Source organism: Actinia tenebrosa, unplaced genomic scaffold (assembly GCF_029948245.1).
Source record: "Actinia tenebrosa isolate PJP-AT-01 unplaced genomic scaffold, QUT_ActTen_1.0 PGA_scaffold12__29_contigs__length_12842862, whole genome shotgun sequence".
Classification (NCBI taxonomy): domain Eukaryota; kingdom Metazoa; phylum Cnidaria; class Anthozoa; order Actiniaria; family Actiniidae; genus Actinia; species Actinia tenebrosa.
The window spans coordinates 9,294,112-9,319,568 of record NW_028292572.1 but is presented as its reverse complement, the minus strand read 5'-3'; the positions used below and the strand labels follow the sequence as shown (position 1 = coordinate 9,319,568).

At 35.8% G+C, this 25,457-nt stretch overlaps 2 protein-coding genes and 1 long non-coding RNA gene across 5 annotated transcripts in view; 2 read left to right on the top strand and 1 right to left on the bottom strand.

Moving 5' to 3' along the window:
* LOC116287042 (myoferlin) overlaps positions 1–25,457 on the top strand; it is a 65,728-nt gene that overhangs the window by 22,102 nt on the left and 18,169 nt on the right. For both annotated transcript variants that reach the window (XM_031693685.2, XM_089028563.1), the window contains 6 exons: positions 1,800–1,949; positions 2,197–2,295; positions 2,715–2,876; positions 3,650–3,806; positions 4,370–4,431; positions 4,889–4,990. In XM_031693685.2, coding sequence (XP_031549545.2) covers positions 1,800–1,949; positions 2,197–2,295; positions 2,715–2,876; positions 3,650–3,806; positions 4,370–4,431; positions 4,889–4,990 — 732 coding nt within the window. The remainder of the gene's footprint in view (positions 1–1,799; positions 1,950–2,196; positions 2,296–2,714; positions 2,877–3,649; positions 3,807–4,369; positions 4,432–4,888; positions 4,991–25,457) is intronic.
* On the bottom strand, positions 738–13,963 carry LOC116287383 (uncharacterized). 2 transcript variants are annotated; one of them, XR_004196071.2, is made up of 5 exons: positions 13,809–13,963; positions 13,592–13,689; positions 11,012–11,069; positions 3,657–3,779; positions 2,667–3,138 (listed from the first exon to the last, which is right to left on the bottom strand). It is a non-coding gene; the product is annotated as an uncharacterized LOC116287383 (long non-coding RNA). The 2 variants fall into 2 exon arrangements; XR_016119500.1 differs by lacking the exons at positions 11,012–11,069; positions 13,592–13,689; positions 13,809–13,963 and having other exon boundaries at positions 738–3,138; positions 3,657–3,777.
* Positions 15,280–17,033, top strand: LOC116287195 (beta-2 adrenergic receptor-like). Its single transcript, XM_031693870.2, has one exon. It carries the CDS (start codon positions 15,803–15,805, stop codon positions 16,871–16,873), a length of 1,071 nt encoding a protein of 356 aa, XP_031549730.2. The 5' UTR covers positions 15,280–15,802; the 3' UTR covers positions 16,874–17,033.

The following is a 25,457-nucleotide window of genomic DNA, read 5'->3' as shown; positions in this document are numbered from 1 at the left end:
TATCAACAAGGATAAATATGGTGTGCTCCTGTGTACATACTTTATATCATGTGTAGCTATATACTGTACAAGCAAAGGGTAGGTTTCAAAAGGGCTTAATAAAGTGCGCTTATATTCTATATTCTATATTCTATATTATATTCTATTATTCAGCCGTTAATCTTGGAGTTGTTTTTGACCAATGTATGACCGGGGAGCTCCAAGTTAACAATATCTGTAAATCATCTTACTTTCATTTGAGGAATCTGTCAACTATCAGGAAATACTTAACCTCTCATGCTGCTCAGTCGGTTATCCATGCTCTTATTTCTTCTAAACTAGACTGCTGTAATGCTCTACTTTATGGACTTCCTAAATATGTCGTGGAGAGGCTGCAACGCATTCAGAACTCTGCTGCTCGTGTTGTCACCTTCACCAGGAAATTTGACCACATCACTCCTGTGTTGGTTGACCTGCACTGGTTGCCAGTATACTACAGAGTAATTTTCAAGATGCTGTTGCTCACCTACAAGGCCTTACATGGCCTTGCCCCAACATATCTGTCTGATCTTCTGTGCTATCATTCTTCTTCTTATGCTCTCGGATCTATCTCCAACAAACTTCTGGTTGAACCTAAAGCTAGGCGTACTACGTATGGTTTCAGGTCATTTTCCTTTGCTGCTCCCAGATTATGGAATAGGCTCCCTTTTGAGATTCGCTCTTGTACTACTGTTGCTTCCTTTAAAAGTAAGCTTAAAACTTATTTATTTACTTTATTTCTTAATAATAGGAAATATATTTAGATCTCTTATGTTTGATTCATTTCCTGCTTTTATGCATATTGCCTTTAGGCTTTTAAGATAAGTTTTTCCTTTTATAATTAGATTTACTTATTAATATTTTAAATACGTAGCATTGTAAATATTGTAAATACATATATATAATTTATGCATATATTCCTGTTGTAAAGCGTCTTGGACATGCTCATGGATATGAGCGCTATATAAATAAACTTTATTATTATTATTTTATTATTCTGCAACTCCAAACTAAGTCTTACAGATATGCGTATCAACAAGGATACATATTGTACGCGCCTGTGTACATACTTTATATCATGTGTAGCTATATACTATACAAGCAAAGGGTAGGTTTCAAAAGGGCTTAATAAAGTGCGCTTATATTTTGCATCACCAACCTAAGCCTTACAGATATGGGTATCAACAAGGATAAATATCGTGTGCGCCTGTGTACATACTTTACATTCATGTGTAGCTATATACTATACAAGCAAGTAGGTTTCAAAAAGGCTTAATAGAGTGGGTGCATATTTTACTTGATATTTAGCTATAAGATATAATATAATTAAGTTGTATATAGCATGCACACAGGCAAATGGTTTTCACAAAAGGCTAAGGTCGTGCGCGCAATACCATAGTAGTCATACTACACAGTCAAGATGGTCATATCAACTAAAACATTCCAGCTAATAGTGTGCACACATACACTGCATGATCTAGCTATATGCCATACAACCAAATGATACATATTAGAAAAGCCTTCAAGTTAAACCAATGAACTCTGATATACCATCTCACACTTAATCACCCACACCTAGGTCCTTACAGACACCTCTATATCACGGACATCTCTATATTACGGACAGATATTTAGGCCCCGAAAAAATCACCATACATTCTTTGTTTCACAGACACTGTACTATAGACCCATTTTTCTGGTCCTTCGGTGCCACTGTATATTGTATAAAGGTATCACTGTATATTGTTATTGTCTTCAAATATTTTATTGAATATCTCCAGGGCAAAGATGACTATTTAGGTCGATGTGTGGCAGAGCCTACAGTTAAACTTAACGGCCCAACGCCTCCAGCTCCTCGTCTGTTGTGGTATCCTGTGATGAAGGGCAAAGAAGAAGGCGGAGAGATTCTTGCTGCATTTGAATTGTTCCTGGTAAGATGTTTATATATCAGCTATTCCGAGGTAAAGAAAAAAAATTACCAAGAGCGTAGTTGGCCTTGCAGCGTTATGCAGCGTTAAAAGTGTAATTTGTGAATTTGATTTAAAATTTTGGGTGGCCTTGGTTGATGTAGTCGCACTGTAAACGAGGCGTGTACAAACCCGCAAATCTGGTGTTACTACTGATAACCATTGTCATCAATTAGACAGTTTATCAAGTCTATATGATTGTGCCTTTCAGGACGAAGGAGCAGATCTTCCTTACTTACCGCCGATCAACCAAGGCCGTTACATTGTTCCCAGTGGCATACGCCCCGTTCTTCAAAGGACAGCCGTTGAGGTAATTGGATGTTTTAATCACTGCTTTACAGTGCATTGTGGGGCTGTCAGTTTTAGGGGGCTTGTTTCCAAGATGACGTCTTTTTCATCCCCAAAAACAGTCCCAAAATTGATGTCAGACCACGTGTCTTTCTCTTGAGAATAAGATCCTTTGTTTGAGTTGTATCCATATTCGTGTGTCTTCTTATCCACAACCGATAAAGAAATGATACTCTAGGGAATGACACGTGCTCTAGAATGGGAAAACAGTGGATTAGGTCTATTTCGAAGTGTTTGTATTGCTGAAGTATTGCATTCTTTACTCTGCCGTTGGTATGAATATTTGGCATTGAGATAATAAGGCTAACCCTGAGTAAATGAGTATTTCACGAATTGAAAAAAGGTCTATTTTGAGTTTATTTATTTAATGTGTTATTTTAGGTGTTGTGTTGGGGTGTGAGGAACATGAAGAAATATCAGTTGGCAAACGTCACGTCTCCAAGCGTCGAGTTTGAATGTGGTGGTCACGTGATTCAATCTGACGCCATCAAGAATACTAACAAGAATCCAAACTTTGATCAACCGTTGTTCTTCTTTGATGTGGTAGGTGTGCGCACGCGCTTGTGTGTAGGGCGGATGGCGTGCGGTGCTAATGCACCCCTTCTGTGGTTGGGGGTTCACCCCTTCTGTTGAACTGAACTGCTTGTTGGTTCACTCCTATGCTTCAAGGGTCTTTCTCCAGGTTCTTCGGTTTTTCTCCCTCCAAAAATATAACTTCTAAATCTCAACTGGATGACACTGGCGTCGAGCGCTTTAGTGATGAACGTCTGGCATGAGGGACGAAACAACCACTCCTTGCCTGATGCTAAATAACAATAAAAGATAAGAAGAATTAACAGTTTTATTAACATGTGCATTAAGAGCAATTATGAAATAACTGTTATAAATCTTGCATTCTGATTGGTTGGGAGCGCGTGTTTCATAAAAGCACACAGCACGCGCGCGCATTTTCAGTTATGTCATTCGTGTCTAAAAAAAGGTTATTGTAATTTGTATTTTATAAAATAAAAAATAAAAACTTGCTTGCTGTGCTGTGTGGAGTTATAAAGCACATGGGGATTGACAGAACACTTGAGAAGTGTCGAAAATCACTCCGTTACGCGTCATACTTCTCCTAACTTTTCTCTCATGTTCTTCCAACCCCAGTGTGCTTTATAACTGCATGTAGTTTGCGCGCGCGTTTACTATTACTTTATTAATAAGAAAAGGGTGGAAAGGGGAGAGACAGGATTTTTTTTGGCATTACAATCAAATAAATGAGAGCTCTGGAAATGTTTTTCTCGTTAGAAATCCGTATTGATTTCTCTTTCTTCCAGTTTTTACCCAAAGAAGAACTGTACGTTCCACCAATGAACATCAAAGTTCGAGACAACAGGTCTTTCGGACGCCATCCTATCGTAGGGATACACTGCTTGAGGTCCTTACAGCGCTACAGATTCCAGACTCCTAAGGATGAAAACATCTCTGAACAAGGTAAATGACAACTACGACCTATGGCGGATCGTTTGGAAGCTTTTTGTTTTGAGTTTGACCAAACCTTGCATTTCGAACTCTCCTCCCCAACCCTTCCCTTCTGATATACCAAAATCTTTAATCAAACCTTCCCCATCTAGTCAGGATCAGAAAGGCATGCCTAGTTAAAAATTCCGCTGGACTACCAGATTGAAGGCACCTAAGTTAAGACAAATTAAGGGGTTTTGAAAATTGCAGCCGCTTGAGGTCAGTTAATGTAAAGAATTTCATCTATTTCATAGGTACTGAGATTTACTCATAGCAAATTCCCTAGATAAAAATGATACGAAAATTAAAATTGGTCAATCAAAAGCGCGAACGATAACATTTCACTAGTGAAAAAACATCATACGTTCAATCAAAATTACAAACGATGAATCTTCACTGGAAAAAAAAAGGTACGTGAAACTACGTCGCTCGGATCCGGTTGTAGCTTCGTAAAGATAGACGATTCACTGCCTAGGTTTGCTCTCTTCGATAGCTCAGTTGATAGGTTTTTTATATGGTGTTTCTTATATTTTTAGAATCTGAGGAAATGATGACTGATGCTGCGTATGAGCTTAGTATCAAAGAAGACACGAAACGGGTACGTAGTTGTCCTTGTGTTGCACTCACGGATCGTTAAATACTATAGAAATAATCATGGCGGCCATGTTGGATGACTAAGTACCCAGCATGGCGGCCAAAACACACAAATACCCACCCCACACACGCGCGAAAATCGCGAAATTGTGTAGAAAATTTACGTGTTCCAAAAAATTCCTTTGATATTCAAGGTGTTTGTGTCGTTGAAGTCGTACTTGCTTTATTTTACCGTTGTTATTTGTGAATACTTTGGTGATGAAATGAGGCTAGCCCTAAGTCGGTAAACACAGGGGCGCGTAGATTAACCGCAGGGGGGGGGGGGGGGGGTGGAACTCAAATAAAAAGATCCGCCATTTTGTTTGCACCCCTGAAACGCCGAACCAACAAAAAAATAAAATAAAACCGGCCTTACGGTCTATCACTGGTTTATATGTTTAAACTTTCATATTGTCTCACAGAGTGAACAAGACACTTTCGACTGGTGGTCCAAATATTACGCATCAATTGGCGCAGTGGACAAGGCCGAAGGATACTTGGAATCAGGCAATGATACGCTAATCGTAAGTCAACGACCACTTGTTCAATCTTTACTCTAATCTAACTTCTTACGTCACATTTCTTAGAAATTTGCGTCATACCATATGACGTAATTTGCGGGCTGTGGCGGAATTTTTGTTTATGCTACGTGCCTTGGCTAAAAATCCCAATCTTATTCATCTGCTGAGTTGAAATCTTGTAAATTAATTTTTGATTGGCAGTATTTGGCTTGTCAATGGAGAGTTTTGTAAGTTCTTTAACTAATGAATGGCTGATTTATATCAATATAATCAGCCAGCAATGGTTTCTCTTATGTTAATCCACTTCGCGGAGTCTGGTCGTTATCCTCTCGAATTAGGTCAAAAAATGAGGAGGGAAAACGCGATTATTTTGAGAAATTAAATTAGCTCTTACGCATGCACAGGCGTTAAACCGCTGCGCCCAGACTGCGAATCTGAAATCTTCGCTTCCGACTGGCAGGAAGACAGTTCCTACGCATCGCTGTATATGTCACCGGCAAAAGATTAGTTTCTGTAAACAGTTGATTTCCTTGTCTGGTTTCAAGAGGTTTGCGAGATTTACCGACAGTCCGTGGCGTGCTCTCCTGCATGACCGAGAAAACGTGATTTACTTATCTTTAATTTCCTAACATTCCCCTGCCTAATAGAAGACTTTATCTCATTCATTAATGAAAATCTCCACTTCTGTCCTAAACAGTTAGATTCAATCCGCAACTTCGGTAGACTCAAACACTCTTTACATTTCACTGATACGTTTCTTACCAGCAAGAATCGTTATTCCCAATGACTATACTGCATTACTAAAGTAAACTCACAAGAAAAAGTTCAATCTTGTTACGTCCTAAAGCAATTAGCTATGACGTCAGTGACCATATTTGGAGAGGTCTTCGATTGTTTTCGGTTTATTTGATTGGCTCTTGTAGAGGTTTGCGAAACATTTTCTATGATTATGATAGGCTTCAAAGTTCAAGGTCATTTCTTTTGTACAATACCGAAACTAGTTTCAGCATGCAGTTTAACTTCAAATAGTTGCTTTCTTTTTTTCCTTCTAATTGTTCATAGTTTTCTTCTTCTATTTTCTTTCTTTTCTTTCTCTCTCTCTCTCTCTTTTGGCGAAAAAAAAAAAAAAGAAATAAAGAGAACGATTCGACCGGCTAGGACTTCGAATTCTAAAGCGTTATTCCTTGACTTCATTGGATTCTGTCCACTAAAGGTTTCGGCGTTTTCGAGTCGCATCTACTGTTCCTAGCTGCAGTAACCACTAAATCCATTTAAATCGTGTTCTCAAGCGTAAAAACATCTTTAAAAAAACATAAGTTTATTCTATTCCTAAACTTTAATGGTCTAGGTAAAGGGTTGGAATACCAACGGTCAAATAAAAGTTCTTGTTTTAAGCTATAGTACTTTAATTTTTAACTTATTTATTTGCCTTTGTTGGTCACTAAGAGGTCGGAATAGAGAGTTTGTGGTCGGAGTAAAGAGGGCCGCACTTTTCTATTGATTACATTATTTTATTCAATAAAAGGCGAAATTTACGTTGACTACCGTATATTATATTGATGGACGGTTTTTAGCGGTCATATCAAAGACGTTCATATTTGCAAATAAGGGAACGTGAAATATCAAAGAACATTCAATACTGTCTCATTCACTGGTATATTCTTTATTAGAAACCCGCCAGATTTCCTTAATTATATTCTGTTGTTACTCAAAGTAATATAGCTTTTTGTTTTTGCCTTGTTAGACTGTTTGTTTTTCAATGTTGACAAAGTTGGTAAAATATTATAACAGCTTTACCGTTTGTCGGCCTTTAGTTGCGAAAAAAGTCGATGAAAAACGAACACCATTTATCGTCCTATATCGATTTCTTCAATAAAGTTTTGGTTTAATTAAGATTTCTTTTAAAAATATTAACAATATTTTAGAAAGTTATTAAGAAGGGAAATCTGAAACTTCGCTGAAATTGTCCGTTAGTAACCATGGAAACAACTTGTCATCTTGTGGCACACCACGTGATTAAACATCGACTCTTACTGACCGCTGGACATGACCTGTATGTCGGTTTTTTGTTTCCATGGAAGCAAATAGAAAATGATATAAAAACATAAATTCCGTTAATGAGGCTCAGATATAATTTACCTGTTTTATTATTTTTTTTTAGCGAAAAAGGTATAGCTTACAAAGTTTGCTATCTTATTTAGATATATTGGGGCTGTGTAATTATTTTTCTAGCAGGTTCTTTAAGTCTTGAGCAAACGTTTCTGTTTCGTGTGAGTTGGTTCAATAAGAGTTATTTTGTTTGCAGCATCCCGCTGACAAGGGTATAACAAATACGTTGGGTTTATGGTTTCTAGATATTTTTAATAAAGCAATTCGTTGCTTGGGTTTAAGAAACAGAAAAATCTAGATTTTTCTTTCTCATTTTGAAAAATATACAACTGTATGGAAAACAAAATAAAACGTAAAAATATGTGAATGAATGGGAATAGGATAGAGAGAGAGTATGAATAAATAGAAAAATTGTCGGAGCTGAGTCAACAGATGAAAGGTCAGTGTATGGCGGCTGTTAAGTCTAGATCTGTTAATGGTTGGATGGGCGGAAAAGGACTAGGTTGATTGTTAAATGGATAGATAGATGGATGGAAGGATGGATTGGCAAATGTTTAGTTGGTTGGATGAGTGGATGAATGGTTTGGAGGGTAGAAAGATGGATGTTGGTTGTGGGTGGGTGGGTGGGTGGGGGTGGGTTGGAGTGTTGGTAGGTTGCTGTAATAGATGGATTCATGGATAGTTGGGCAAGTGAAATACGTGGAGAATAAGATTTTAGCTCCTAAAACATATTCAAATAATTTACTTAATAAATACCTACATATTATAATTGCAAGATTTTAATTAACCCTTGACAAACATACAAATGATAACAAAACAGTACAACTGATGAATGTTCTAGTGACTCCTACATAAAACGAATGCCGATGTTTACCAGATAACATCAAAACCACAAACTAAGACAATAGTCATTCTCTTTGTTTACACTTCCAAAACCTTTACGCATAATTCTTCTTATGTTTACTCTAATACTAATGCCTCACTGCTTCACCAATTCTTCGTTTGCACGTTACGTCATCGCGGCCATGTTGATGCCATTTAACAAAAGATTTCTCATTAGCATCCATTGTAAACGGCACCACAATGGCCGCCTCTGAATAATGCAGGCCTTGTTCATATTTTAAAAAATGATTATGAAGAAGTTCTTATTACTCCACAAGTCCTTTCGGTCAAATAGGGAAAATCACCGATCCCCGTTCGCTTCATTCAACTGAAATAACTAAATTTGAAATAACTTTATATTGCATTTATTATACTTTATCTACTTAAAAGTTTTATAGTATTAAGCCGGGTATTCACAGGATTCAATTATCTAAGCCATCGTTAACAACAACTTAAGACTAGCGCTTGCAATTGCCGCCATCTTGAAAGAATTTGACAAAAAAAAATTCAATGAATTCTTCAATCTTCCAACATGGCGGCCGTGGCTTTTGTTATTTTACTCCCTTGGACATAATGGGATCTAGATATGTTGTTTTTCTCGACCACTAATTTTGGCACTATTACTCCAAGTATTTTCAATAATGAATAAGCATGTACTTAACGCGATATTTTGTTGTCCTTTGCCCAACCCATAATGGCTACATATTCCCTTGAGAAATCGCGTCTTCTCTAATAAGATGTTTCGTTGATTTGAAGGAACTGATTTAATTGGACGAAGATATTTATACGTTTTTAGACAATTCAATTTTTTTGTTAAAATGTACACTTTCATTTTATGCACTTAATAACATTTTAGTTTCAAACATAATATTTAAATAATTGCTCTTGTGAGAAAATAAACCTCTTTGAAAATTTTATTGGATGCCAGGCGGAATGAATTTGTGCCATACTTTGAATAGTCGAATTACAACATTTTAAGCTTGTAAGATTTCAATCAATTCCGCCTACTGGCTACAATGCGTATATCAAATATGCTATCTATCTTTATTTATCTTCAACCTAAGCATACGAAAATAAATCGCTTTACTGGAAATAGTTTATAAACGGCAGCTTGTTTCGGAGCATTGTTACGTGACGAATCATTCCATTTTCAATCATTTCTTGTGTGTTTTAATCTATTAAGAATCCGACATATTTAAGCCTTACACATTTTGTATCATCCTTTTCAGTTGTTTCCTTCTTTGTTTGTTAAAGTATTATATCCTAAATAGAAAATCCCAAAAAAGCATTAGCTAAATCTATTTATTAAGATTTACTTAATTGATCACAGTTATCTGTTAGCGCTTCCTGATTCAAGCTAGATACAAAATTATCTAGCGATTGGCCCGAGAATAAGAATCTATTTCAAGCAATTTCACCTAAAAATAAACTGTTTTCAGAAATTTATTCTCTGATAAATAATAGAAAACCACAATGTCGCCAACACGATATATTTATCCTTTTTCAGGGGGGAGGGGATGGGGGGGGGGGGGGGGGGAGGATTGCTTCTTACTAATTTTTCTATTATGTAAAGTGCGTTCGTAGCTTTGGAACCATAACTTTACCGAAAGTACCTTGATTGATGGCACCAAAGTCCATTTAAAATAATTATTTCCAGACAACATTATTATACTACTACGTTGTTTTTTTTTTGTTTTTTTTTGCCGGAAGAGTGTGTTTTGGTAAAAGCCTTGAATGCTTAAGAGTCCGCTGTCTCAAAAGCTCTTTGTTTAAAGTGCCTGTTACTTTTAAGGTAAAAAATCTTCACTGCCAGTTAAACATATCAACATTTTCTCACCAAGAGCTATCCGGCATATTCACTGAGCGTCTTTTTTTTGTTTTTGTTTTTTTTGTTTTTTTTGTTTTTTGTTTTTGTTTTTTGTTGTTGTTTTTTTTTTTGTTTTTTGTTTGATTCGGCTTATCAGACGCGCAAGAAAAATGGCGGTTTTGTTTATTTTGGGCCCCTCTTTGGGAGAATCCTGGCTACACCTCTGCTAAGGTAACCTCTTCACTTTTCTCGAATCCTGAAACAACATTTTAGCAGATTAAATTCAGGGCCGGGACGACTTACTTATAGATCGAATTTTGAGCGTAATTAATATTCATTAATGATCTCTAATATCTTCAAAAAACTTAGCTTTGATAATGCATGACTGTAACGGCCAAGAAGAAGGATATAGCCAGAGATATCATTCATTGTAATTTACGCACAAAAACACACAGGATCGGATGTTTTGACAAAGAAAATATTAAATGAAGTACCTTACTAAGTGAATACCCTCTAAGTTTGCACGGATTAACGGATTTAGAAGCCGCATTAGTCAGGAATTTAATCAAGTTGGACTTAAAAATTAAATTGTCTTTAAAATAATTTTCGATATGAGGGCGTGTAGTCTCGATGTCTACTGCGGTTCATATGATAAAAGGATGAAATCTTTGCAATTAAAACTACAGACCACATTATTGCGAATATACCAATAATTCTTATGATTATTATTCTGAATAATTAATTGATAATCACATCCATTTAGGTTTGTTTTCCTGGAAAACTTTAGTTTCATATTTAAAAAAAAAAAAAAGTCATATCAAATGGAAAAAGAAGAAGAGAAATGTTTTATTTCTTTCGATTTTCCCTTCGATTATTTACTATTTTTGCGATAATATTTTTCCTGGAATCAGGCGCCATTAATCTATGAATGTGAAGTGCAATCCATTTTGTTATCATTTTCAATGACAATGTCTGTTACTTAGTGAATTAGATTGTAGGGTCGTTAACGTTTTTCTTGAATATTGGTGCTCTGGGATATGTTTTTATATTTTTTAAAGAGGCAGCCAGTCTGGACAAACAAAATTACTGCATCCCATATATATAAGCAATGACAAATGCTATGTCATAGAATAATCTTAAATCAAAATGTATAATCAATGAAAAACCTTGCATGAAACTTTGCATAAGTTTTAGCTAGTTTGTCGCATGGTATGGGTGCTTTTTACCTTTTTTTTTTCAATCTGTCCAACGATCCTATGTCAAATGGCAGGGCGTCTCATTACGCTGGAGAACATACGGAAAATAATGGAAAAATGGATGAAAGAGAAAAAGTAGAAAATAAAATGAATAAAATAAAAGGGGTAAGAGATAGATAGAATAAAATTAGGAGAGAAGAGAGAAGTATTATCAATGAAGGAAGGAACAGAGAAAGAGAAAGCTGAAGAAAGGAACAAAGAGCGAAAACAAAGAAAGAGAAGGAAAGAGAGAAACAGGGGCGGCGGAACCGGGGGGACCGCCGGGGGGGCACGTGCCCCCCACCAAATTTTTTTTGGGAGCCTGGCCCCTCCAAAAAGTATTGGTTCTTAGTCATTGTTTTACTGCGCATGCGTCTGCAATCAAACAAAACATTGTCATTATCACATAGCGTTAAATATAATCTTCAGTGCCCCCCCCCCCCCCCCCCCAAAGATTTTTAGCTTCCGCCGCCCCTGAGAAAGGGAGAGAAATGAGAAAAAAGAAAACATTCATATGCATATACACATATTTCAAAAACGTTGTTGGTTGGGAAATTGAAATCTAGATTCTAATCCAGATTGGAATATGAAGCACGATCTTTAAGTTAGAACTGTGCCGGATTTTTCGTATTCTAGCCAGAAAATATAAAAGCACAAAAATTCCATTTAATCTCAGAATGCCCATTTTAGATCTCGTACCGTCTTCGTTTTAGCCGTATATTCAGGGAAAGACAACCAAATCTCTCATTTTGTCGTTGAATACGAAATGTATAAAGTGTAACTCTTAATACAAATAAAATAAGACGATAACTCTTGCCGAATTATCTTATTAAGCTTGTGAGGAAACGTAATGAGAGTTATATTGCTAAATATATAATCTAAGGTGTTATTTTCGATAAAAAACGCTTTTCCTTAAGCGAAGGGATTGAAATTTCATTGAATTTAATTGAAACTGATCTATTTTAATTTCTTTCAAAATGAAAGCAATTGCAAATAAACTCCAAGTAACTGACAATAATGACCAACTACCTATAGTTGATTTTTTTTTTTCTTTTTTTTTTTATTTTTTTTTTTTTTTTGAGGTCAAAATCAGCGCCTAGCTTTTATAGAAAACCTTTAGGATAAAATCAGAAGTTGGGACAGATCTTTTTTGCATTTGGAGTCACTCAGCAGACATGGTAGAGGAGAATGAATTTCTTTAAAGAAACCGTGCGTCATGTCTGAGAGTAAAAGCGTTTTGTAATAAGAGAAAAAGACGCTCTGTTTGGAATCTTGATTGAGTAACGCCGGAACCCGGAAATAACAAAATGGACGGTCGCGGTTTAATGTATTGAAATAAATATGCACGTTATAGGAAAATATAAGATTTTGATGTTGAACTTGGTTTCTACTTGCACTTATTCTGGCCTGGATGGATGACAAATGTCGATTGAATTCTTTTAATTGCAGAAAATGGTCAATAAATAAGAGAATAGATAATCAGTGATAAAAAATAGCGTAAAGGACAAAAAGGCAATGATAGAAAGAAAAGAAAAGAAAAGAAGCCGTGAAAGGAAAGAAAGAAATAAGAAGAAAAGGTACGGAGACAATGGAAAAAAAAAAAAAAAAAAGAAAAGCCACGAAAAGAAAAGTCGAAAGATAAAATAATAGAATAAAAAGAACTAAAGCATCGAAAAGAAAATATTTTTTTTAATGGAAAAGAGTAAAGAGAATGAGAAAAAAACTTTTAGCCAAAGAACGTCTTCACTGCCCATCCTAGGCTAGTGTTACATGCAATATGTTTTTCTATTTCAGTAACATCATTATAATTGTTTTAAGGTTGACTTGCATTATATCAATAGAAGCCAGTCACATCAAGGATTTGAATCAAGCAAAAGACGCCGAAATCAAACAATCGATTTGTAGGAAAAACTTTACGGTTATTGAGGGGTGGTCATATTCATCACAAGCTATTATCATAAGATTAGTCCTACAAACAAACTGTCAGAGATTCAAATTGCATGTTTTAGATCTTTTATAGGCCTACAACAAACCTGCAAACAGAAACTAGTAATAGTAATGGTGGGATTTATCTAGGAGTGCCCAGGCAGCTTTGATGAAATAGCCATTTCATATTGATCACCTTCTTGCTTTGATCTCTCTCTCTCTCTCTCTCTCTCTCTCTTGTTCCCTTATTCTCGGAATTTACCTCCCATTTGAATACGAATCAGGATTTTCCTATACCGCTTTTCCTACATTCCTCGATTGCACTGGCTCTCATTCATTCACTCCAATGAAACGAGACAGGATCTTTGAATAATGAATATCGCTCCTAATAACTGCTTTATATTTTATACTTTTTTAATCTACTCTCTAAAATCGCTAGCTTTTTCCTAGTTCTCAACTTCAACTAGTCTTTTCCTTTAGGAACGATACAGGATTTTCGTGTCATGAGATATAAATCCATGACGATTACTCCACGCTTTTTCATTTCTCTACTCTATTGCACCGCACAAATGTCCTTCGATCCGCTATCTCCCTAACTAACGAAATACTTTCGCTTTCTAATAACCACTTTTCGAGGTTCGTTACCTGAGATTTACAACCATGACGATTAGTTTTCCTTACTCTTCCATTTTCTACTCTTTCACACCACAGAAACTGCGTTCCTATGTGCGATCCGCTAGTCCCTGAAAAATAACGAAAAACACTTTTTAATGACCACTTTTTTGAAGGTAAATAATTGTCACAAGCAAACGCTTTTCCAAGACCGCCATCGTAGAGTTCGTTTACTTAGTCGTTTAGTCACCTGCCAGATTATTTGGAAACACCTCGGAATCTAGCTCCTGTTTCTGACATCTGAAGAGCTCAGTTCTTTGCGAACGGTTCAACCTAGTGCAGAACATTCGTATTCAATTCATAAGAGACGTAGAAATTGAGATATTTCATGCTCTTGTTTCCATAAATCTTTGACTAAGATGTTTATTATATTATTATTTCCTAGCGGTCGCAAGATCATGTAAACATTAACATAAATACACAGAAATGCAAAGTGGTTTGACAACATTTTTAGAAACATGATCGGCTTCAATCCATTTCTCTGATCAAATTAACGCGAGAATCACGTCTAACGGAGTACCCCAAGGTTCTGTATTGGGCCAAAATTTATTAAATTTCTTTCTGCGTTTATTTAGGGTATTTCAATTGCAGCCTAATCTTGTGTAGTTATTTATTTCTAAGCTAATTTAACGAAGATCGCTAAGATTGCAGTAAAGTTTTTGAAATTTGATTAAATACATTAGCGAACTAACTCCATCAATGAAATGTCGCTGAAATACTTAGTCACTAAATGTGATACGTTATTGGAAAAACGTTTTACAGATAAGCGATATAGATCGTATCTGGAACCGTGCTGAGCTGCGAAAATGTAAGGATCTACAAAACACTTCATTAATATAAACAAAAACACACCAACGTTAGAAAAATACAATGAAGCAGATTAAAAAATATATTCAAACTTCGATACAAAATCTCCAACTCGACACGCAACGTATATATGGATCCAACAAGATTAGATTCTCATGTGCGGGTATTTTGGTTTGCTTATTGTTATTATTCCTCTTTTGTGTTTCTCTTAAATATTGTCATCATTCTTTATCTTTTTTATCGACTTGAATTACTTGCGCTTCAAGCAGGGTAATATTTTGGCTTGAAGTTTAAAACGAAAGGGGATTTCTGCGTCAGGCCCTGGAGATTGTAACCGAGATATGGAATGGCTGAAAATCTGCAAAGCAATTAGCCTTCTTAAGAAAAAAGAAAACATCGTAGGCTTGAAATAAGTATTGTGGTAAATCCTATAAATAAACTGTGGGCTACTAAACCGGTGGCGCCAAGATCCTGGGGCATACTGTCGTATCTGGCCCACGAAACAAAGAATGCGAGGGAGTTGAAACGTATGTGCGTTCGTAGTTGAAAAAATATTTAGCACGACTGATAAAGGGAGACAAAAATTGGAAATGTGAAGTGGATTTCCCGAAGATACTTAGTGATTAAGGAATTATTCTCGTTATTTGTTTAGGAAAAAAAGCTCTGTAGTAAACCTGCTTTTCTGAACGGAGAATGAATGGCTATTGTTCGTGATTATTTTGAGGAAAAATGCAGGTGGTTTCTTCATATCAAATACAACAGATTTGAAAGGGTTTCTGGAGTTCCGTATGAGTTAGGTATAGGCATGCGTGACGATGGCACAATGGGATATTAACCAAACTCTATTTATTCCATTCTGTGGTTGCCCAAACTGTGAAAACACGAAAATACACTGACACAGGTCGCTAAAAACAGACTTTGCACGTACAAAAACAACATCATCTTGTTCTATCAATTCCTTTATGTGAACTCCGACTTTTTGATGATTTGGAGATCAGATAAGGCCCATCGCTAAGCCGGTTGAGATCACTTCCAATATATATCCCCTTCGTTTACTGATTACCTATTTAAATTATCTTCAATTTTTAAAAAATATTGGCATATGAAGGCCCTGAAAGGTAATTCAGTTCAAGTTCCGGAAAGAAACGAATGAATCACTGCCTCAACCAATGAGAAAATGGTTCAACGATTGACACAAGACGTCACCAGGACAGCTGATCTGCTGTAAAAAGAGAGACGCATCAGTATTAGAGCGTCTGCGCTTCTCGATATGTTTCAGTTCTTCAGGCCTACGATGTGTAGTCATAACAACGATCTAATTTCTGGCATTACTCTCGACTATAACGACTAGATGTGCTAAAGCTCTCCGTAAAAACGATGTCCCCGAATAACAGCAGTTTATGGCGTTCCTCGCAAGCTAAGCCGATGTATTCTTACGATCAGTGTTACTTCATTGACGATAACCCAGCTGATTTTACCCAAGATCACAGCACTACTTACTATGCAATCATAGCCATAAACTGCCTGTCTTGCCTGCCTACGATTTTTGGCAACGTTTTGATTATTTTAGGGATCTGGTCACTGCCTGTGCTACATACTCCTTCAAATATTCTTCTCGTTGGTCTAGCGTGTTCTGATCTTGGAGTCGGACTTCTCGTCCCACCTCTTAACATTGCTAGGATTGTCCCTAAACTTCAAGGAAGACCGTTCAATAACTGGTGCACCGTTCAGGTTGCTTACACGTTCTTCGGCGTGATGTTTTGTGGAGTGTCGTTTTTGACTGTCGCGGCCTTTAGTATAGACAAATACCTGGCTCTTCACTGGCATCTTCGATACGTGACAATCGTCACCGCCAAAAGAGTCATATGTATCGTTGTTTCTTTTTGGCTTATTTTTGGCGCCATGTCTACTATTCAAATCTGGAGCATGACAGTGTATCGTATTCTAGTCTGCATAGTCGTGCCCTTCTTTCTTTTAGGTACATCCTTCACGTACTTTAGAATCTACAGAGTCGTACTACGGCATAAAGTCCAAATACAAAGCCAGTCTCAAGTCACTACACATAGCCAACAAGGAGCGAGTAATAATAATCCAAGTAGTTCATTAAACATGGCACGATATAGGAAGTCAGTTACTAGCATGTTCCTGGTCTATTGCTTATTTCTGTTATGCTACATTCCTTATATATGTGTTCAAGTTACAATCCTAATCACAACTCTAAACTTTCAAAATGACAACCAGATCAACTCTCGGAGTTACAGCTACCTCTACGTAGCAGTAGATGTAACTGAAACGATTGTGATTCTCAACTCTTTGATAAACCCTCTCATTTATTGTTGGCGAATGCGAGAGATTCGCCATGCGGCCAAAGTTGCACTGTCCATCATTCGATGCAAGGGTGGCCCGCAATTACAATCGGATCGATCCATGGCAGGATTTTCTTCCTAATTCAAGACAATTTTTCTATACACGGAGAAATATATCAATGAGTTTTCCATAAATATATCCATGTACATAGATATCTAGCAAGTAAGTGGCTATTTGTTCGTTTTGACTAGCTATTCCTTGTCAATAATCAAATACAGAATAAAGAAAAAAACCCAAAATATATCCCGAGTATCATAATTATTTTTCAGTAATTTATTCAGCTCATTTCTCCCAAGATCAGTTTAGAAACATATTTATTCCTGCTATTTATTCTTAACCAATAGAAACGAAAACTCATTTGTTCTATTTTTTTTTTTTTAATTCTAACATTTTTAAAGCATGTATTTTTGAGCCTGTGTTCTAGTTTTTACGCTGAACTTTGTTTCATTTCCATAGTAAGCCTTCAAGTGGGCTATACTCCATCAACAGTAGGTCATAACCGTTGCTACCTTCAATACATAATTTATTTGAAGACAAGTGAATGTTTTTCATCTCAAAACTTCACTAAAAATTCCTATAGGTATGAATTACTTTCACCGAAATCCCTAACGATTTCACGCCTGACTTCAAAAAACCACCTTAGGTCTTTCTTCCTAGAATTCTCCATAGATGATTCTGGCCAGTTTTTCTTTAGCTTGGGCTCTCTTAGTTATCCGTTCGCTTAAGCGAGTGTTTTCTTGACATATATAATTGATTACTTTAGGTCAACACACATAAAAGCTGCTCACAGTACGTTGCCAGTGAGTAATCAGTCATATTTAGCAAAAAACCTAGTTTCGCTTTAGCTTCGGTTTTGGATGAAATATAGAGTGGGATGTTTAGCTGCAAACGAATTTATTGATTTTTCAACCAAATTAATGATATACATTAAAACTTGTTAGTTCTCGACTTTAAAATTTACTGGCACTTGGACCGTGTCTCGCTTTACTAAAAACAAAAACATAACAAAACAAAAATAAGAAAAAACAACTTAAGTGTTTAACTTTAAGTCCCAAATCGAAATCCAGACTTTTTGAAAAACAGGGCATATTCCACTGGGTTATTTATGCTAAATATGTCGACTCCCGCCAAAAATAAATATTTGACGTAGCGAAATATTTTTTTTCTAAATTTGAGTTGTCCTCGCTTGTTCCATGTCTCAGCTTCCGACCTAAACTTTGCAAACGAATCAAATAATGATTTAACTATAGAGCGCCGGAAATCTTTTTTTTTTAAAACATCTCTTACGAGAACTCCCAAAAATTGGCAAGGAGATTGCCAGTCCGCATTAGTCATTGACGCTTGAAGCATTTTTAGCTCTTAAAATTTTTCTTTGGGGTTTTTCTTTCTAAATTCGGAACAGAAAATTGAATATATAAGTCGCTGCAAAATTTTGTAAAATTCAATAACAAAAAACAAACCAAGACACTGCTGAATATCATACAGCGAATTGTAGAAGTAATTTTGATATAAATCAATGCCCGAATTTGAAGAATTAGCGCGAATACTAATATTTAGAAAAGTGTGGAAAATATGAACCAGAGTGGCCGCTCTCTCTTTTCATATCTACATTATTTTCTAGTTCTTGAACAGAGATTGGGGAAGATTTCAGTACTTTTCCTCTGGTAGAAAAAAAGATCAAACTACATTCTCTTATGACTGTTAACTTTCTTTTTAGCAAAGCTACTCGACATTTGCTTTTCGTAATTATTCATTTGTGTCGTCCTAGATCGTGCGTCGAACGCTACAGAAAAAATTCGTCAACAATAAATGTATTAAGCTTTGAGAAAAACGTTTGAGCTAAAGCCATACAGCAAGCTTGTTGAGTCGCATATTTCCATGGAGATAAAACTTTACAATGATAATGATAACATAATAACGAGTAAAAACCACTATCAACTTAGAAAAACGAAGAAATAAATAGCGACAAGTTTCAAACTTTGACTCCGCCATGTCGTATGATGTCAAAAAACATGATTTCAAACATTCGAAAATATACCTAGTGCAACACCTATTAATAAGGCAGTTAATTAATAAGAGAAAAACTCCTTTTATTTTATTAAATTAGTTTGGATAAGGGGTATTTTTGATGCGCTAGCACGGGAATAAATCTACAAATTGGAATTTAGTTTGACAATGAACTGTTGTGTGATGAGATGAGTTTTTAGAGAGAAATATCTTAGCCAAACGCTAACAACTAGTAATCGTCAAATGCGATTTTGGAGAAGCTCGATTCGATTTTCGTACGAGTGCATCGTTACTTAAACTGAGCAATCAATTTATATATTTATGAGATTATGGCAGAATAGTCGTGCTTATAATTTTTTACTTGTCATTGAAGATATTAATAAATGAATAAGCAATAGAAATTTGGTATGCGAATATCGACGAAATTTCATAATTAGTAGTTGGGGGTCTGTTTATGCAGGGAAATTGAGAGGTTTGGAGAAGGGTGATTTATTGCTTCGTACAATGTTTTCGAGGAGATTTATAGAACTGATAGCAAGACACAACACAGGGAAGCAAAGGGAAGGAAAGGATTGGAAGGAAGAAAGAAAAAGAAAAGAAAAGGAAAGAAAAGGGGAGGAAGGGAAAGGAAGGGAAAGGAAAGGAAAGGAAGGGAAAGGAAGGGAAAGAAAACGAAAGGAAACGAAAGGAAAGGAAACGAAAGGAAACGAAAGGAAGGGAAAGGAAAGAAAACGAAAGAAAGGGGAAGGGAAAAGAAGCTTACAACTAATATTCATTTTTGAGACGAAAAAGACTAAAAGAATTTATTTAAACGAAAAAAAGTAATTCAAAACTCGTTTTATTGCTTTGAATTCAGTCCCTTAGTAAATGAATTTTATATTCAAAAGGGAAAAACTAATCCAAATAAACAACACTGCAAACCTTTCGTCTAATGTAAGATCCATTATAACTTCCCATCTTTGTTTGCAGTTCTGATTTAATAGTTTTTTACAGCGTTCAAATAACCTTCTTAATATGTGTGTACTCTTCTCTTTTCCTCTGTTGACATGTCATTTGCCAAACAAATTTTAAGAATAAGATTATTAACTGTTATTTGCAACTTTTGACTGCTAGTTACCAAAGTGTACCTACATTTTTTACCTACAAACACTGAAACAACCTCTGGGCTTATCTAAGCCAGGGCACGGCTTACTCTTTGACTTACAGATTGAATTCAAATTTGTCGTGCTAGGTTTGTGGAAGGAGGAAAACCGGAGAAAAATTAGACCTTGAATCAGAGTAGGGACCAACAAACCCTACTCACGTTTGATGCCGAATCTAGGAATCGAAAAACAAATAGAGAATTGTAATTTCATTCAACTAATAGCCATGGAAATTTTTTACGTAAATCGTATAGTTTTTGATTCAATATTAATTGGTGTTACGTGCTTTCCCCCCGTATAACTCAAGCTCATTTCATTGACAAAGAGCTAATGTCTTTTCAAAATGACTATTACTACAACTTTTAAGGTGCTTTTTACAATTAGTTGGTTGCTACGAGCAACAGTCTGTGTTACATTGCCGAGAATGTCCGACTTTGGTGTAAAGCTCTTTCTTTTCAATCAAATTTCCGTCATGCATTCAAAGAAAGCTCTCAGGCCACTTGACTTTAAAGTAGATTTTGTAAAATCGGTTGTCAGGAGTCTGGCTTTGGAGATGTTTAGTTTGTGTATTATAAGAGACTTGTCTTAAGATTCTGCACAGGAGCTATTGAAGAGTTAAGAGTATTTTATTGTTTGAATATCCCTTATTAGCCATTAACATGTGTGCTAGTTTTAAACAAATACAAAACTGGTCTTTTGACATCCATCCATCCTTCCACTGCACTGCACTGCACCATCTTTTCTTTCCCTCGCACAAATCCTCGATGACCCCCTACTACAACCTGCAATCATCTTCTCAATCTCCCAATATTTATAATAAGCCAAACTTTTCATCCAAATCTAGGCTTTCGTCCGTCTTATATTGCTTAACTACTAAGAAGCATTCTTCATCCCCTAAGTGATATACATAAGGGCTTGCTCAAAATAAGGCTTATCGAATATTTCACGGCCTTGGATGATTAGTAGACAAAATGGGTGGAAAAAAAAAAAAAAAAAAAAACAAGAAAAAACGACAACAACAAGAAAAAACGAAGATAGTTTGCGAGTTAGCGTCAAAGCTATCAACTTTTTTTGAATCAAAATACTCAACATGAAAACTTAATAACACTTATTATGATAAAAGCAAGCCGGGGCGCTTATTTAATCAGTCAATTTAATAATCTGCACAATGAGCTCAAAAAGGTGCCTTGATTTTTTCCCGATCATTGGTTCTGGTACGGATACACCTGACTGACATCTCCAGCAAACTTTCTTTCAATTCTATAACAGACGCTAAATAACATAACAACGACGAAGGAAATAATTGAATTTAGAGTCTAAAGAAAACTACTTTACTTGGACAAGGCTTTTGAAAACGTCCTGTGTGAATAATTGTTCAATTCTAAGCCATTTATAAACAATTATCGCGGTCGTCAAAATGAACGTATTAATGTTTTAATACAAACTGCACTTGAAGAAAATTTGTCAGAATTTTGAAGAAGTCTTACAAATAGTTTTTAATTATTCTTCTATGTTATGTTTGCATGGCAAGTAAATTAGGCATTGCTAAGTAATTTTAAATACGGTTTACATCAGTTCGCGTCGTCTATTTTTCAAAAAGATCAATAACTTGACACTCAGGGCCAGTGGATTTGATTGTTGAAATGCTTTGTTTTGCTTTGATAATTTCGTGCAGTTTCCTTCCTTAGTAAGACAATAGACTTGATGTTTATTAGTTTCAATAAAGCCGGGGGAAAGAAAGAAAGAAGGAAAGGAAAGGAAACGAAAGGAAACGAAAGGAAACGAAAGGAAACGAAAGGAAACGAAAGGAAAGGAAACGAAAGGAAAGGAAAGGAAACGAAACGAAAGGAAACGAAAGGAAACGAAAGGAAAGGAAAGAAAACGAAACGAAACGAAAGGAAAGGAAAGGAAAGGAAACGAAAGGAAACGAAACGAAAGGAAACGAAAGGAAACGAAAGGAAAGGAAACGAAAGGAAACGAAAGGAAACGAAAGGAAACGAAAGGAAACGAAAGGAAACGAAAGGAAACGAAAGGAAACGAAACGAAAGGAAACGAAAGGAAACGAAAGGAAAGGAAACGAAACGAAAGGAAAGGAAACGAAAGGAAACGAAAGGAAAGAGAAACGAATAGAAGAGCAGAAAAGAGAGGAGAACGAAAAAGAAAAGCAAGAGAATTCAGAACAAAAAAGGAATAAAATGGAAATAAGAAAAGACTGAAAGAAAAAAACAAATGAAAAGAGAAGAGAAGAGTAGAGATTGACAAGAATGAAGAAAGGGAACTCGAGACAAAGAAAATGAATAAGGAAAAAAAGGAAAGTAAAACAAGAAAAGAGAAGAGAGTACGATAAAGGAAATAAAAAGAGAAAATGAAAGAAAAGAAGGCGAAAAAAGAATCTGAACGCATCGCAAGGAGTGATCAGATCACAACTTCTCGCAGCATTCTACACTACATTTCTCGATTTTCCTGTTCGGCTATATTCTTCAGATTCGTTTTTATCCCTCCTAATTTCTTTCTGAAATTTTCACATTCAACTTAGAATTTTGTTCATACCTTAATGCTACAAATTATGCGAAGTTAATTACAATCAAAATATAATAAAAATACGGCAAAAGGCTAAGTAAATAATAGAAAATAATCGTCGTACATAGATTAGATTATGAAAAAGATCTTATTTTTTTCCTTGTATTTAAAATGCCTATCACCCTTCTGACAATATTCACAGTATTAATTCTACATGGGGTAAGATGTTAAATAACCCGAAAAAAATATAGTTTGAGTGCGGCTTCTTGAAGTTATGAAGGTTTTTCTGTGCCATATGCTAATGCAGTGACTGCGAGTATTGTCAGAAGGGTAAAAGGCAGTGTGTTCTGGGGGTTTGAAATAGCTGTGAAAGTATCTTAGATTTACTGTTAAATTTTGGGGTTTAACAAGTTACTGTACGAGTTTAAATATACCTTCAATGTGATAACACTATATCTATATAAAGAATTTTATTGCATTGATTCAATTTTTTCCGAAAAACATTTTCATGGCCTGATAAAAATAGCTTTGCTTTTTTGAAACTTCGGAGGAAAAAACCCCGCATAAAATATATATACAACGAATATAAGTTAAAGAGGACAATTTTAAAAGCCTCATTCAAAGACCATCTAATAATTTGCCTCTGTAATTGCATTTGTATAATTAAAATTACATACGCTCCATCCTTTCTCGCTAACCAACGCCGAAAAACAAACAACAATAAAAACTTCGATTCTACGCTTCCTTCAACTCGTAAATACAGTAAACAAGCTAGCCAAGTCAGGATTATTGATTGAAGTTCGTGTAAACTAAACTCAGGAAAAGTAAATAACACACTTTCAAAAATTAATAAAAACGTCCGTAATGACGGAAAGAAATGTTTTTCATGAAGAAAAAATAAGAATAAAATCATGGCTTAGAAATTCAATAGTTTTCTATTGACCGGAAACTCTCGTTGAAGTTGAAGTTTTTGGCACCACGAGTTGAAACATGATTTATGTCAGGCTACGAGAAGAAAAAATCTTGACCTTGTTATGTTTCGGGGTTCTTTGAACATTGAATTTCAAGAGAGTTGTGTTTAGTAAAAGTTGAAAAATTTATATATTCGATCGTTGTTTTCAGTGTTTCTTGGAAGGATTGTTAATCAAGCATGGGTACGTGCTTCTTTAAGTTGTTCCGAAATGTCTATATTTTTCATGTCAGTTATGTTAAATGATTTTTTTTTTTTTTTTTACAAAACACGACCTTGAATTATTGAAATAGTTCTTAATGTGAAATGACGTTGTACGTTTGGATTTACAGACTTACAGAAACTGTTTCAATGCTCATTCATGTTAAATAGAAAAAAAAGCAACAATGACGTGCGGCGAATAGAGAGCGTGAAGTCAGGCACGACTGCATGGTTCAACACCCTCTCATTCGTTCACTGAAGATTTATCATCGGTATCAAGGGAAAACCTGAAGGAACTCGATAGTGCTGAACGTAGTAACATCTCAAGTACTTTTATATTGAAGCCCTTTTACGGGAGCTATTAACAAAGACAATAGAATCTGATAAAGAAACTGTGTAAGAGTATATCCATGATTATCTGCGTGGTTAATCTGATCGAGAGATCAGCCATGGTACAGCTAGTTATATTAACCACGTGGTGCACCATGGGACTAGTTAAACTAACCACGTGGTGCACCATGGGACTAGTTATACTAACCACGTGGTGCACCATGGGACTAGTTAAACTAACCACGTGGTGCACCATGGGACTAGATAAACTAACCACGTGGTGCACTATGGGACTAGTTATACTAACCACGTGGTGCACCATGGGACTAGTTAAACTAACCACGTGGTGCACCATGGGACTAGACATACTAACCACGTGGTGCACCATGGGACTAATTATCCAAACCGCGCGGTGCATCATGGGACGGATAATTCTGACCGGCAGGTGCACTATTGGGCTAATTATCCAAACCGCGCGGTGCACCATGGGACTAGTTATCTTTACCGCGCCGTGCACCACGGAACTAGTTATCATGGTGTACATTGCACCATGAGGCTTTTTACAGATGGGGATATTAAAGATATCTGTAAAAATAAAAATATTTAAACTACATCACGATAAAAAAAAACCAAATGAATGACTTAGTTCCATGTTCTGTACGTGATATTCGTTAGTATACCCTACCAGAAATCATGCATGATTTCATTCTTTTTTACTTTTCCTTATTTCGCACTCAGTATATTTCATGACAAAGTATAACAATGGAAAAAAGCAAACAAAAAAACAAGAACAAAAAAGGATTAAAATGCGATCAAGAAAAAGTGCGTCGCCATTACAACAGGATTCGTTTCTCGCCAGACGATCATTCCAGCAACTGTTCTGCCAAGATGATTATAATATTGCAAAACTAAAATGACGGCTCTCAGACAGCGGAATTAATAATTATTGAATTTTTCAATTTTAAAATTTTGATTGTAGATAGTAGAGATAGTAGATAGTAGAGTTTATAGTTTTCATTAGACCTGATGATGTTGTCGAGATGACAGCGAAACGTTGTCTTTTACAACTAGTTTTCTTATTGAATTGTTTTCAATTGTTTTCAATTTTAACCTATTACTTTTAACTCGCCGCAAACATCCTGGATGTTATCTTATTCACACAAGTTACGTCAAATTAAGAAATGTTTTTTTTACTAAGGATTCGAGTTATGAATGGGCCTCTCAAAGCGTTCCTGTCCTTCTAATTATTCCAAATGGTTTTATTATTACTTCTTTGTGTTGTTGTTTGCGACAAAAGAAAACTTTCAATGTAGACGACAGGCCAGTCGCAATAAGAAAATTTTGAAAGAACTTTCAATTTTGTAAATGATAATAAAGTTGTTGATGCTAATGATGATGATGGCGATGGCAATGATGATGATGGTGCTGCTGCTGCTGATGCTGATGACAATGGTGATGACTATGATAATGATTGTGAGAGTGCTGCTGATGCTGA